Genomic DNA, 13,046 nt, shown 5'->3' with positions numbered 1-13,046 from the left:
AGTTAGGCCATTTAGCACTCCGCGGGCTTCTGGGTAAAAAAATATTTAAATTAGCTCACCTTCCTAACTGGAGCCTGAGCTGTTTTGCAGGACACACTACCTGTGAAGGTGGTGTGGTGAGCTAATTTAAATATATATATATTATATATATATATATATATATATATATATATATACACACATACACACACATACATATATATGTTTATTTTTGTTTACATTTTTATTTTATTTTTCAAATAGGAAAAGGGGGGTTATTCAAACTTATCAGGGAAGGGGATAATTCACATTTATTAACTTTTTTTTTTTTTTTAAACACAATTTTTTCGTCCCCATAGGGAACTATTACATGCAATTCTTGGATTGCATACACTGTTTATCAGATCACTTATCAAATGGCGAGGTGGCAGGTAAGGGCCCTCCCACTGTCCTCCACCACCACGGTGGTCCCAATTAGCTCTGCTGAGCTTCTGGGAATGTTTTTTTTAATCTATTTTAGACGCTGCAATCAACTTCAATCTCAACATCTAAGGGGTTAATGCCGGACATCACAGCGATCGGTGATGTCTGGCATCAGACATGGGTCCCAGTGGCTAATAGCCGCCAGAACCACCCCGCTATGAAGCACGCTCAGCTCCTGAGCCCGCGTCACAGAAGGGGTGCGGGCGCAATGTGTACATGTAAGGGGTTAAACAGGGTTTATATGTGAATGCTATTGGACATTTGTTTGTATCAACTAACATCATAAAACTGCTATGATGTGTTAAAGGATGTCAAAAGAGGCATTTTGATTTTGTGGCTTGCTTGAAAATATGGCCTCAGAAAATGACCTATTGTTAAATTAAAATTGTTAATCCTGAAATCATGCAGTTTTCCCTGCTGGTTACTAAAAGACTAACACTAAGGACAGCATTTTCTGTTCTGTCTCTTTTCACCAGTCTCCTCTTGACCATCACAAGCAGGATTACAGTGTAAGGTGAGACCACATGGGGTCACACCATAACAGATGAGCTTAAAGGAGTACTCTGGCGCTTAGACATCTTATCTCCTACCCAAAGGATAGGGGATAAGATGCCTGATCGCGGTGGTCCCGCCGTGATGTCACAATGCTCCGTCCCCGTGATCGACAGTAATCAGACCCGGAGCGAACACGCTCCGGGGACTGATTTTAACGGGGTGCGGCGTGCAAGATCACGGGGGTCCCAGCGGCGGGACCCCCGCGATCGTGGATAAGATGTCTAAGCGCCGGAGAACCTCTTTAAACTCCCTCCTTCCCTGCAAAGGTCGGTCACAGAGCAAGTTAAGAAAACTCCTTCAATAGCAGGCAGTAAGGTCAACTCCAGTCACTTGCTTTCTATGTCCATGGGGCTTTGCTGCAATGACTAATAGCTATATGGAAACGCACTGGAGTTTCGTATTTCTTTTATTTGCATTTTGCCCATATTTTTTTATGCATATCTATTACATATGAAGTTTACATTTTTTTTTTTATATTGTTTGCGGACATTGCTATTTTTTCAAGCTGTCTTATCCACATGATACGGCCTGCTCAGTCCAAGCTCTTCAATCACTTCATACCGATTTTGTCCTTGAATCTCGTCCATACTGGGTGGTGAGCTGAGTTTTTTTTTTCTTCATTCTTTGATTAAAATTTCATATTTGTTATGCTTTTGCTATGATTTTTCAGTTCCTTATAGGTAAAATGGAAGGTGTCAGCTTATTATTAGGTTTAGGGGCCAGAATAAAAACAGTAGTTTCAGGATTGTAAACATTTTTGAAATACTAATAACTATGGGGGTCTGATGACAAATTTATTGGCAAAAGCAAGCAGTCACATAGTAAACTGAACAGTGGTATAGACACATAGGGGGAGAGTTATCAAAACCTGTACAGAGGAAAAGTGGAGCAGTTGTCCTCACTTTTCTCCATGAGTTTAGTTGCTTCCTTCTTTTGCCACAGGTATAAAATGAAGCACCTACCATTGAAGTCTGACTTAAACTGCCACTGTAATTAAGAAAAACTTTTGACATGTTGTAGCAACATGTCAAAAGTTCAGACCTCCACCGATCAGGAGAATGAGGCAGGAGAAATTTGTGCTCAGCGCGTTCTCTCCATGCCTCAGAATAATGTAATCGAGACAAACTGTTGTTCTCCTGATAGTTGGTGGTCTAAACATTCCTGTCAAAAACACAAGAAATGGGTTTGTTTCTCAGGGATTGCCTAGGCTAGTGAAGGAAAATCTTAATGCTTCTAATGCTTCAATATACCAAGATATTGAATACTTCCAAATTAATGAGAAAAGTTTTGGGAAGGCTTGTTAATGACTGAGCACCAGTGCGCAAAACAAGGTTTATAAAAGGTATGGATGGGTGAGTTTGGCGAGGAAGAACTTTACTGGACCGCAAATAGCCCTGACCTCAACCCTATCAAACACCTTTGGGATGAACTAGAACAGATTGCATCCAGAATGTCTGACCTTACAAATAGTCTTTTGGATGAATAGGCCAATATTTTTCAAAAGACACACTCCAAAATTTTGCAGACAATGCTGTGGTATTAAAGTTTTAAAGTTAATAAGAGTTATGATCTATCAGACATTTATAGCTGTCCTGTGGACATGCCATACATGTTGAGATGGGAATACCCCTTCACGACACAGCCCATTGTGTCCTTGAGGCCACAGCTAATTTCCATTTTTGTGTTTTAGTTTTTTCTCATTGCCTTCTAAAAAGCATAACTCTTTTATATTTCCATCCACAGACCCATATGAGGGCTTTATTCTTGCGTCACCAATTTTACTTTGTAATGACATCACTTATTTTACCGTAAATTATTATTTATGTGGGAAAATTGAAAAGAAAACCGAAAAAAAAATCGAAAACTACACTGCTCAAAAAAATAAAGGGAACACTAAAATAACACATTCTAGAGCTGAATGATTGAACTAATCGTATGAAATACTTTCATCTTTACATAGTTAAATGTGCTGACAACAAAATCACAAAAATTATCAATGGGAATCAAATTTATCAACCCATGGAGGTCTGGATATGGAGTCACACTCAAAATCAAAGTGGAAAACCACACTACAGGCTGATCCAACTTTGATATAATGTCCTTAAAACAAGTCAAAATGAGGCTCAGTAGTGTGTGTGGCCTCCAGGTGCCCGCATGACCTCCCTACAATGCCTGGGCATGCTCCTGATGACTAAAGGATAAGCCAACTCCTGGACAGTCTGTGGTGCACCATGGCGTTGGTGGATGGAGCGAGACATGATGCCCCAGATATGCTCAATCGGATTCAGGTCTGGAGTATGGGATGGCCAGTCTATAACATCAATGCCTTCCTCTTGTAGGAACTGCTGACACACTCCAGCCACATGAGGTCTAGCATTGTCTTGCACTAGGAGGAACCCAGGGCCAACCACACCAGCATATGGTCTGAGGATCTCATCTCGGTACCTAATGGAAGTCAGGCTACCTCTGGCAAGCACATGGAGGGCTGTGCGGCCCCCCAAAGAAATGTCAGCCCACACCATTACTGACCCACCGCCAAACCGGTCATGCTGGAGGATGTTGCAGGCAGCAGAACGTTCTCCACAGCATCTCCAGACTCGGTCACATCTGTCACATGTGCTCAGTGTGAACCTGATTTCATCTGTGAAAAGCACAGGGCACTAGTATCGAATTTGCCAATCTTGGTGTTGTCTGGCAAAACATCCTGCACGGTGTTGGGTTGTAAACACTAATAATATATCGTAAATTAAACCGCACGGTCAATGGCTTACGCGCAAAAAAATTCAAAAGTCCAAAATAGCGTATTTTTGGTCCCTTTTCATAACATGAAATATAAAAAGCAATCAAAAGTCCAATCAAAACAAAAATGGTAGCGATTAAAACTTCAGATCATGGCGCAACAAAAAATGAGCCCTCATACCATCCCGTACGCAGAAAATAAAAAAGTTATAGGGGCCAGAAGACGACAATTTTAAATGTATTCATTTTCGTGCATATAGATTTTTTCCAAAAGTACGACACAATCAAACCTATATAAGTAGGGTATCATTTTAATTGTATGGGCCTACAGAATAAAAATAAAGTGTCATTTTTACCGAAAAATGTACAACGTAGAAACGGAGGACCCCAAAATTTACAAAAAAAAATTTTTCTTTAATTTTGTCCCATAATTTTTTTTCTGTTCCGCCGTAGATTTTTGAGTAAAATGACTGATGTCATTACAAAGTAGAATTGGTGGCGCAAAAAATAAAAAATAAATGTTTGGTCCTTAAGGGGTTGAGCGTTCCATAAATTTTTTTGAGCAGTGTATTTTAACAAAATTAGTTTGAAATTGCCCTATTTTGACCACCTATAAAACTTTCTAATTTTTCCGTATATGGGGCGGTATGAGGACAATTTTTTTGCACCGTGATCTGTAGTTTTTATCCGTACCACTATTGCTTATATTTTACATTTTATAATTTTTTTGTTGGAATAATATGTGACAAAAAAGCTGCAATTTTGGATTTTTTTTTTTTTTTTTTACGTTTACGCTGTTCACCGTACGGGATAATTAACAATATATTTTGATAGTTCAGACTTTTGCACATGCAGCAATACCAAATCTGTTTATTCATTTTTTCTTGTGCTTTTTTGGGTGTAAAATGGGAAAAATTGATGATTTACATTTTTATTGGGGGAGGGGATTTCTCAAATTTTTTATTTTTATTTTACATTTTTTTTACACTTTAATAGTCCCCATAGGGGACAATTTATAGCAATCACTTGATTGCTAATACTGTTCAGTGCTATGCATAGGGGATAGCTCTGATCAGTGTTATCAGCTAACTTCTGCTCTGGTCCGCTCGATCTCAGACCAGAGCAGAAGACCCCTGGAGATGGACAGAGGCAGGTGAGGGGACCTCCGTTGACCATTATGGACGATCGGATGCCCGCGGCGGCTCTGCGGGCGATCTGATCATCTATTTAATGTCATGATCTGTATTGATCACGGCATCTGAGGTATTAACCCCTTAAGGACCAGGCCATTTTATACCTTAAGGACCGGAGCGTTTTTTGCAATTCTGACCACTGTCACTTTAAACATTAATAACTCTGGAATGCTTTTAGTTATCATTCTGATTCCGAGATTGTTTTTTCGTGACATATTCTACTTTAACTTAGTGGTAAAATTTTATGGTAACTTGCATCCTTTCTTGGTGAAAAATCCCCAAATTTGATGAAAAAAATGAAAATTTTGCATTTTTCTAACTTTGAAGCTCTCTGCTTGTAAGGAAAATGGATATTCAAAATATATTTTTTTTGGGTTCACATATACAATATGTCTACTTTATGTTTGCTCATAAAATTTATGAGTTTTTACTTTTGGAAGACACCATAGGGCTTCAAAGTTCAGTAGCAATTTTGAAATTTTTCACAAAATTTTCAAACTCACTATTTTTCAGGGACCAGTTCAGTTTTGAAGTGGATTTGAAGGGTCTTCATATTAGAAATACCCCATAAAAGACCCCATTATAAAAACTACACCCCCTAAAGTATTCAAAAAAACATTCAGTAAGTGTATTAACCCTTTAGGTGTTTCACAGGAATAGCAGCAAAGTGAAGGAGAAAATTCAAAATCTTCATTTTTTACACTCGCATGTTCTTGTAGACCCAATTTTTGAATTTTTGCAAGGGATAAAAAGGAGAAAATTTTTACTTGTATTTGAAACCCAATTTCTCTCGAGTAAGCACATACCTCATATGTCTATGTTAATTGTTCGGCGGGCGCAGTAGAGGGCTCAGAAGGGAAGGAGCGACAAATGGTTTTTGGGGGGCATGCCGCATTTAGGAAGCCCCTATGGTGCCAGGACAGCAAAAAAAAACACATGGCATACCATTTTGGAAACTAGACCCCTCAGGGAACGTAATAAGGGGTAAAGTGAACCTTAATACCCCACAGGTGATTCACGACTTTTGCATATGTAAAAAAAATATATATTTTTTTTACCTAAAATGCTTGGTTTCCCAAAAATTTTACATTTTTAAAAAAGGGTAATAGCAGAAAATACCCCCCAAAATTTGAAGCCCAATTTCTCCCGATACAGAAAACACCTCGCATGGGGGTGAAAAGTGCTCTGCTGGCGCACTACAGGTCTCAGAAGAGAAGGAGTCACATTTGGCTTTTTGAAAGCAAATTTTGCTCTGGGGGCATGCCGCATTTAGGAAGCCCCTATGGTGCCAGAACAGCAAAAAAAAAAAACACATGGCATACCATTTTGGAAACTAGACCCCTCTGGGAACGCAACAAGGGGTAATGTGAACCTTAATGCCCTACAGGTGTTTCACGACTTTTGCATATGTAAAAAAAAATTTTTTTTTTAACCTAAAATGCTTGTTTTCCCAAAATGTTTACATTTTTAAAAAGGGTAATAGCGGAAAATACCCCCCAAAATTTGAAGCCCAATTTCTCCCGATTCAGAAAACACCCCATATGGGGGTGAAAAGTGCTCTGCTGGCGCACTACAGGTCTCAGAAGAGAAGGAGTAACATTTGGCTTTTTGAAAGCAAATTTTGCTCTGGGGGCATGCCGCATTTAGGAAGCCCCTATGGTGCCAGAACAGCAAAAAAAAAAAACACATGGCATACCATTTTGGAAACTAGACCCCTCGGGGAACGTAACAAGGGGTAATGTGAACCTTAATACCCTACAGGTGTTTCACGACTTTTGCATATGTAAAAAAATATATATATTTTTTACCTAAAATGCTTGGTTTCCCAAAATTTTTACAATTTTAAAAAGGGTAATAGCAGAAAATACCGCCCAAAATTTGAAGCCCAATTTCTCCCGAGTACGGCGATACCCCATATGTGACCCTTAACTGTTGCCTTGAAATACGACAGGGCTCCAAAGTGAAAGCGCCATGGGCATTTGAGGCCTAAATTAGGGACTTGCATAGGGGTGGACATAGGGGTATTCTACGCCAGTGATTCCCAAACAGGGGGCCTCCAGCTGTTGTAAAACTCCCAGCATGTCTGGACAGTCAACGGCTATCTGGCAATACTGAGAGTAGTTGTTTTGCAACAGCTGGAGGCTCCGTTTTGGAAACAGTGGCGTACCAGACGTTTTTCATTTTTATTGGGGAGGGGGGTTGTATAGGGGTATGTGTATATGTAGTGTTTTTTACTTTTTATTTTATTTTGTGTTAGTGTAGTGTAGTGTTTTTAGGGTACAGTCGCACGGGCGGGGGGTTCACAGTAGTTTCTCGCTGGCAGTTTGAGCTACGGCAGAAAATTTGACGCAGCTCAAACTTGCAGCCGGATACTTACTGTAATCCTCCGCCCATGTGAGTGTACCCTGTACGTTCACATTGGGGGGGGGGGGGGGGGGGGGAATCCAGCTGTTGCAAAACTACAACTCCCAGCATGTATGGTCTATCAGTGCATGCTGGGAGTTGTAGTTTTGCAACCGCTGGAGGCTCCGTTTTGGAAACAGCGGCGTACCAGACGTTTTTCATTTTTATTGGGGAGGGGAGGGGGGCTGTGTAGGGGTATGTGTATATGTAGTGTTTTTTACTTTTTATTTTATTGTGTGTTAGTGTAGTGTAGTGTTTTTAGGGTACAGTCACACGGGTGGGGGGTTCACAGTAGTTTCTCGCTGGCAGTTTGAGCTGCGGCAGAAAATTTGCCGCAGCTCAAACTTGCAGCCGGATACTTACTGTAATCCTCCGCCCATGTGAGTGTACCCTGTACGTTCACATTGGGGGGGGGGGGGGAACATCCAGCTGTTGCAAAACTACAACTCCCAGCATGTACGGTCTATCAGTGCATGCTGGGAGTTGTAGTTTTGCAACAGCTGGAGGCACACTGGTTGTGAAACACCGAGTTTGGTAACAAACTCAGTGTTTTGCAACCAGTGTGCCTTCAGCTGTTGCAAAAGCTACAACCCCCAGCATGTACGGACAGCGGAAGGGCATGCTGGGTGTTGTAGTTATGCAACAGCTGGAGGCATACTACTTTGGCTGGGGATGCTGGGGATTGTAGTTATGCAACAGCTGGAGACACACTGGTTTGCTAATTAACTCAGTGTGCCTTCAGCTGTTGCAAAACTACAACTCTCAGCAGTCACCGACAGCCAACGGGCAAGCTGGGAGTTGTAGTTATGCAACCACCAGATGCACCACTACAACTCCCAGCATGCACTTTAGCTGATTGTGCAAGCTGGGAGTTGTAGTTACACAACAGCTGAAGGTACACTTTTCCATAGAAAGAATGTGCCTCCAGCTGTTGCAAAACTACAAGTACCAGCATGCCCATAAGGGCATGCTGGGAGTTGTGGTGGTCTGCCTCCTGCTGTTGCATAACTACAGCTCCCAGCATGCCCTTTTTGCATGCTGGGAGCTGTTGCTAAGCAACAGCAGGAGGCTGTCACTCACCTCCAACGATCCTCGCCGCACAGGTCAGTCCCTCGTCGTCTCCGCCGCCGCCGCTGCTCCTGGGGCCCCGATCCCAACATGGACGCCGGGGATCGGGGTCCCCAGCACCCGGGGTGCACGTCCCGCACCCGCTCACGTCCTCCGGAAGAGGGGCGGAGCGGGTTGCGGGAGTGACACCCGCAGCAGGCGCCCTGATTGGTCGGCCGGTAATCCGGCCGACGAATCAGGGCGATCGTGAGGTGGCACCAGTGCCACCTCACCCCTGCTGCCTCTGGCTGTTCGGGGCCGTCTCTGACGGCCCCGATCAGCCAATAATTCCGGGTCACCGGGTCACTGGAGACCCGATTGACCCGGAATCCGCCGCAGATCGCTGGACTGAATTGTCCAGCGATCTGCGGCCATCGCCGACATAATGACCCCCCTGGGCGATATGCCCCGATGCCTGCTGAACGATTTCAGCAGGCATCGGGGACCGGCTCCGCTCCAGATGGTTGCGGGGGGCCGGTAAAACACATGACGTTCTCATACGTCATGTGTCCTTAAGGACTCGGAAAAGGAGACGTATGAGAACGTCATGTGTCCTTAAGGGGTTAATAGCGGACATCCGCACAATTGCAGATGTCCGCAATTACCGGCAGGTCCCTGGCTGCTGATAGCAGCCACGACCTACCTCGCATGACGCGAGCTGCGGTGCTCGCGGTCATGGCAGAGCATATGTCATGGTGTGTTAAGTACCACCGCACCATGACGTACGTTTACATTGTTAAAGAACTATAACTCTTATTTTTCCATCCACAGGACCCATATGAGGGTTTGTTTCTTGCACAACCTATTGTACTTTGTGATGACTCCTGTCATTTTACCATAAAATGTGCAGTGCAAAAATTGTGTGGCAGATAATTTAAAAAATTACAATAAAGCGGACATGTTCTCTTTATTCTGTGGATTAATATGATTAGATGGTTACATGCTTTACTATATTAAAGGGGTATTCCAGGCAAAAACTTTTTTATATATATCAACTGGCTCCGGAAAGTTAAACAGATTTGTAAATTACTTCTATTAAAAAATCTTACTCCTTCCAATAGTTATTAGCTTCTGAAGTTTTCTGTCTAACTGCTCAATGATGATGTCACGTCCAGGGAGCTGTGCATGATGGGAGAATATCCCCATAGGAGCTGGACAGCTCCTGGGACGTGAGTCATCAGAAAGCCGTTAGACAGAAAACAGCAACTCAACTTCAGAAGCTAATAACTATTGGAAGGATTAAGATTTTTTAATAGAAGTAATTTACAAATCTGTTTAACTTTCCGGAGCCAGTTGGTATATAAAAAAAAGTTTTTGCCTGGAATACCCCTTTAATGTACTGCTGTTTAAAAAAAAATAGTCAAACTTACTGTTACAAAAAAGTATGTTTAAAATTGTCCTCTTTCCTCTTTTTTATGTATTAGTGCTCATTTTTTGCAATGTGATCAGTTATTTTCATTGGTACCACCTTAGCATATCTTTTTGGTCCCTTTTTATTAAACTTTTTTCTGGGATCTGATGTGCCGAAGAGTCAGAAATTTTGGACTTCTTTTTATGTTTACACTGGGAGCCTTAACATTATATTTTAATCGTTCGGACATGTCCGCACTCAGCGATAGTTTATTTTTAACTATCTCCTGTAGGTGTAATATGTAGGTTTTCCAATACTTTTGTCCATATACCATATATATCAGGAAGCTGTAGCAAATGCATTTTTTGACTATATCAGAAAATAATCACCAAAAGGTCAAGGTTTTAGGCAAAAACAACCATAATGAAGAATAATTATACTCTAATATGTAAAATGTCTAAGTTTAATAAACTTTTTAATAAAAGTTTAATAAGTTTAATAAATCTTAAGACAATATAGTAATGGGGTTTTCACAATATTACAATTTATCACCTATCTAATGGACAAGAGATACATATTTGATTGATGAATTAGACCACTGGCACCCCCATGACTACCAGAATGTTGGTTCCTTATTCACCCAAGTGAATCGAGCAGAAGTTGAGCATCTGTCCTGCTGTGGAACTGCAACAAATTACAGAACTTGGCTATCTTTGATAATTCCCTAGCAGGTGGACAGGGTTTAGATAAATTGTAATCTTGGGATAATCTCTTTAAATAATCACTTAAATACAGTGTCAATAAATCAGTAATGCAAGCTATATGTGCTATTGCACAAATTACTTTACTAAAGAACATTTTTCCACAATAGATAAATATTGCCTGTGTATTATACCTGTTTCCGTGAACATGAGAAGCACAGAATGCAAAGCTGTAATGAAGGAGTGTTGGGTCTATAACAGACCCCGTCTCAGCATGGTCTATCAGTTCTTTAAGATAGCAGAGATGACGATGGCAGCCACGTACACCATATCGTGCACAGTATTCGTCTAGTACAAACACTTGACCAGGACTGAACCAACCCTATAAAAAAAAAACAAAGGGTTTAATTTGTTATAACACAGACAGACAGATTGAACTAAAGGACCAACTAAACTCCAGGTAGTTAATGATTAGAAAACTTACATATTTCTCTAGAAGATACAGTAACTAACCGTACCAGGAAAATACATTAAAGAATATACCAATAGGAAAGAATTAGCTTGATCCAATAATAATTATACAGTACACTAATTCTGTGGTCTTTTCTGCGGTCTAAATTACTTTAGGGGTCTGGCCTGGAGTCTAAATTTATTTTAAGTGAGGTCCCAACAGGGAAATAAATAAAAAAAACACTTGCAATGGCACTAAACCAGTGGCAAGAAGAAAGACTTATTGGACCTGTCATACAGGTGCGGACAACGTGTTTTGTGAAGCTTTGGCTTCACTTCCTCAAATCCATATAATAAAGTTACAAACACACAAGAACAGATACAACACTGTATACATTGGCATATTATTCTGCAGGTATGTCAACATATACCATTAGTATAGTGTTATTTTAGGTGTGCAGATATGTGTGTGTCAGATATCACACTTCTTTGGTTGTCTGCAGATTTCCTGATCTATAATTCTTGACCAACAGAGGATGGGAGCTGATTAGTTAAATGTCAGTGGGTTCTCATTTAGACAAAGAGTTGTCCAGATTTAAGTCCCTACATGAACTGGTAAGAAACAACATACTACCAAGTGAGATTCTTAACGTTTGACTTTTCCTCACTCTATTGCTCAGCTACATTTTTGAGCAGCAATTCTGCAATCTTAGTGGGCATAAAGTTTACATTTGAGGTTAACAGAAGCATTTTTTCTAAAACCAAAGCCCTGTTTTAAAGAGGAAAAAAAAAAAACTATAACAACTATATATATTTTTTTACACAATTATCATCAACACTTACTAGACAAGAATAGGAATCACTTAATCTATGTTCCAATGTTTGCTGCTGAAGCATTTTAAAGAGAGAAGCATGATCATATCTGCAAGGATTAGCAGAAATAAACTCATCCATCCCATGCCTTTGTCCCCGATCTGTATCTGCCGAAAAGATAAAAAAACAACAACATTGTTTAATACAAAGCCAATCTAAGCAAAGGATGAATGTATGCACTGAAATATTATATTACGTTTACACTTTTTATATGCTTCAATTCAAAAACTGATCATCAAGAGCTTAATTCACTGACAACTTGATAATGTGACCTTGGAGCATTTCAAAGCACTTAGCAAACATCCAGGCAAAAAAGAAAATGGTCTGAGAAACAGCTCTACCACATTGCACATTTTCACCCTTCTATTGTTCTGCCTGGAAATATGTCTACAGCAGCACAAAAAACGATATAAAACACATTCATCACAACTAGCAATCTACTTTCCAAATGGCAAACTAGAGCAGAAATGAACATGTTAGCAAAAGATAGGTCACTTACAGTCTTTGTTTTGTGCCATGCTTTTAATGAGACAAACCTTGGTAGCGTAATGGGAAGTGTTGCATATAGCAATAAAAAGGAATGTATAACCTTCAAGCGAAAAAAGAAAACAAATAGAGCAATACATTCTGAGACTACACAACTCCTCCATATCTGTCTGTCCTAAATGTTAGTCGAAGGACCAAATGCATTGTTCTTCATAGATACATCTTTCAACGCCTTTAGACCCTGCGGGTTTATCAGAAGAGGAGTTGTACTGATTGCTTTCATTAATCGTATGTTTTGTTAAAAACATCCATGTGAATTATTCAGCACATATAGACAGAAAAAGCTAAGAGGGTTAGTTTCCTAATAGAACATTAGCTCAGTTTGATACCAAAGTTCATATTGGGTGAGCAATCTACTTACATTCATCTTAAAATGCTCTTTACAAAGGGGCCTCAGACTCTTTGTTCCTTAAAATTCAAATGCCTCTTTTTTTACATTAGTTATCAGAAATGTACTTCACTAAGTGTACTATTGAGACAAAACACACTAACAACTTAAGGCTTCTAAAGGGAAGAAGACAAAGACATATTGATCAGGACCAATTACAGAATCTGGACCCTCATAAAACTCCATATTGATCTGTGGCCATGATGCTAACATAATCAGTCACATTGAGAAATTTAGCCCCAGATCATATTGATCCATGTCATGTTCAACAGCCAACT

At 40.4% G+C, this 13,046-nt stretch overlaps 1 protein-coding gene across 7 annotated transcripts in view; it reads right to left on the bottom strand.

The window, feature by feature from the left end:
- The window catches only part of CADPS2 (calcium dependent secretion activator 2), a 707,505-nt gene that overhangs the window by 454,561 nt on the left and 239,898 nt on the right, over nucleotides 1-13,046 (bottom strand). For all 7 annotated transcript variants that reach the window (XM_056573788.1, XM_056573791.1, XM_056573793.1 and 4 more), the window contains exons 12-13: nucleotides 11,805-11,941; nucleotides 10,706-10,893 (exon numbers count right to left, since the gene is read on the bottom strand). In XM_056573788.1, the coding sequence (XP_056429763.1) occupies nucleotides 10,706-10,893; nucleotides 11,805-11,941 (325 nt within the window). The remainder of the gene's footprint in view (nucleotides 1-10,705; nucleotides 10,894-11,804; nucleotides 11,942-13,046) is intronic.

The sequence above is a fragment of the Hyla sarda genome, chromosome 4 (genome assembly GCF_029499605.1).
Source record: "Hyla sarda isolate aHylSar1 chromosome 4, aHylSar1.hap1, whole genome shotgun sequence".
Lineage (NCBI taxonomy): Eukaryota > Metazoa > Chordata > Amphibia > Anura > Hylidae > Hyla > Hyla sarda.
The sequence above is the reverse complement of the archived record's forward strand: the minus strand, read 5'-3'. Positions and strand labels throughout refer to the sequence as shown.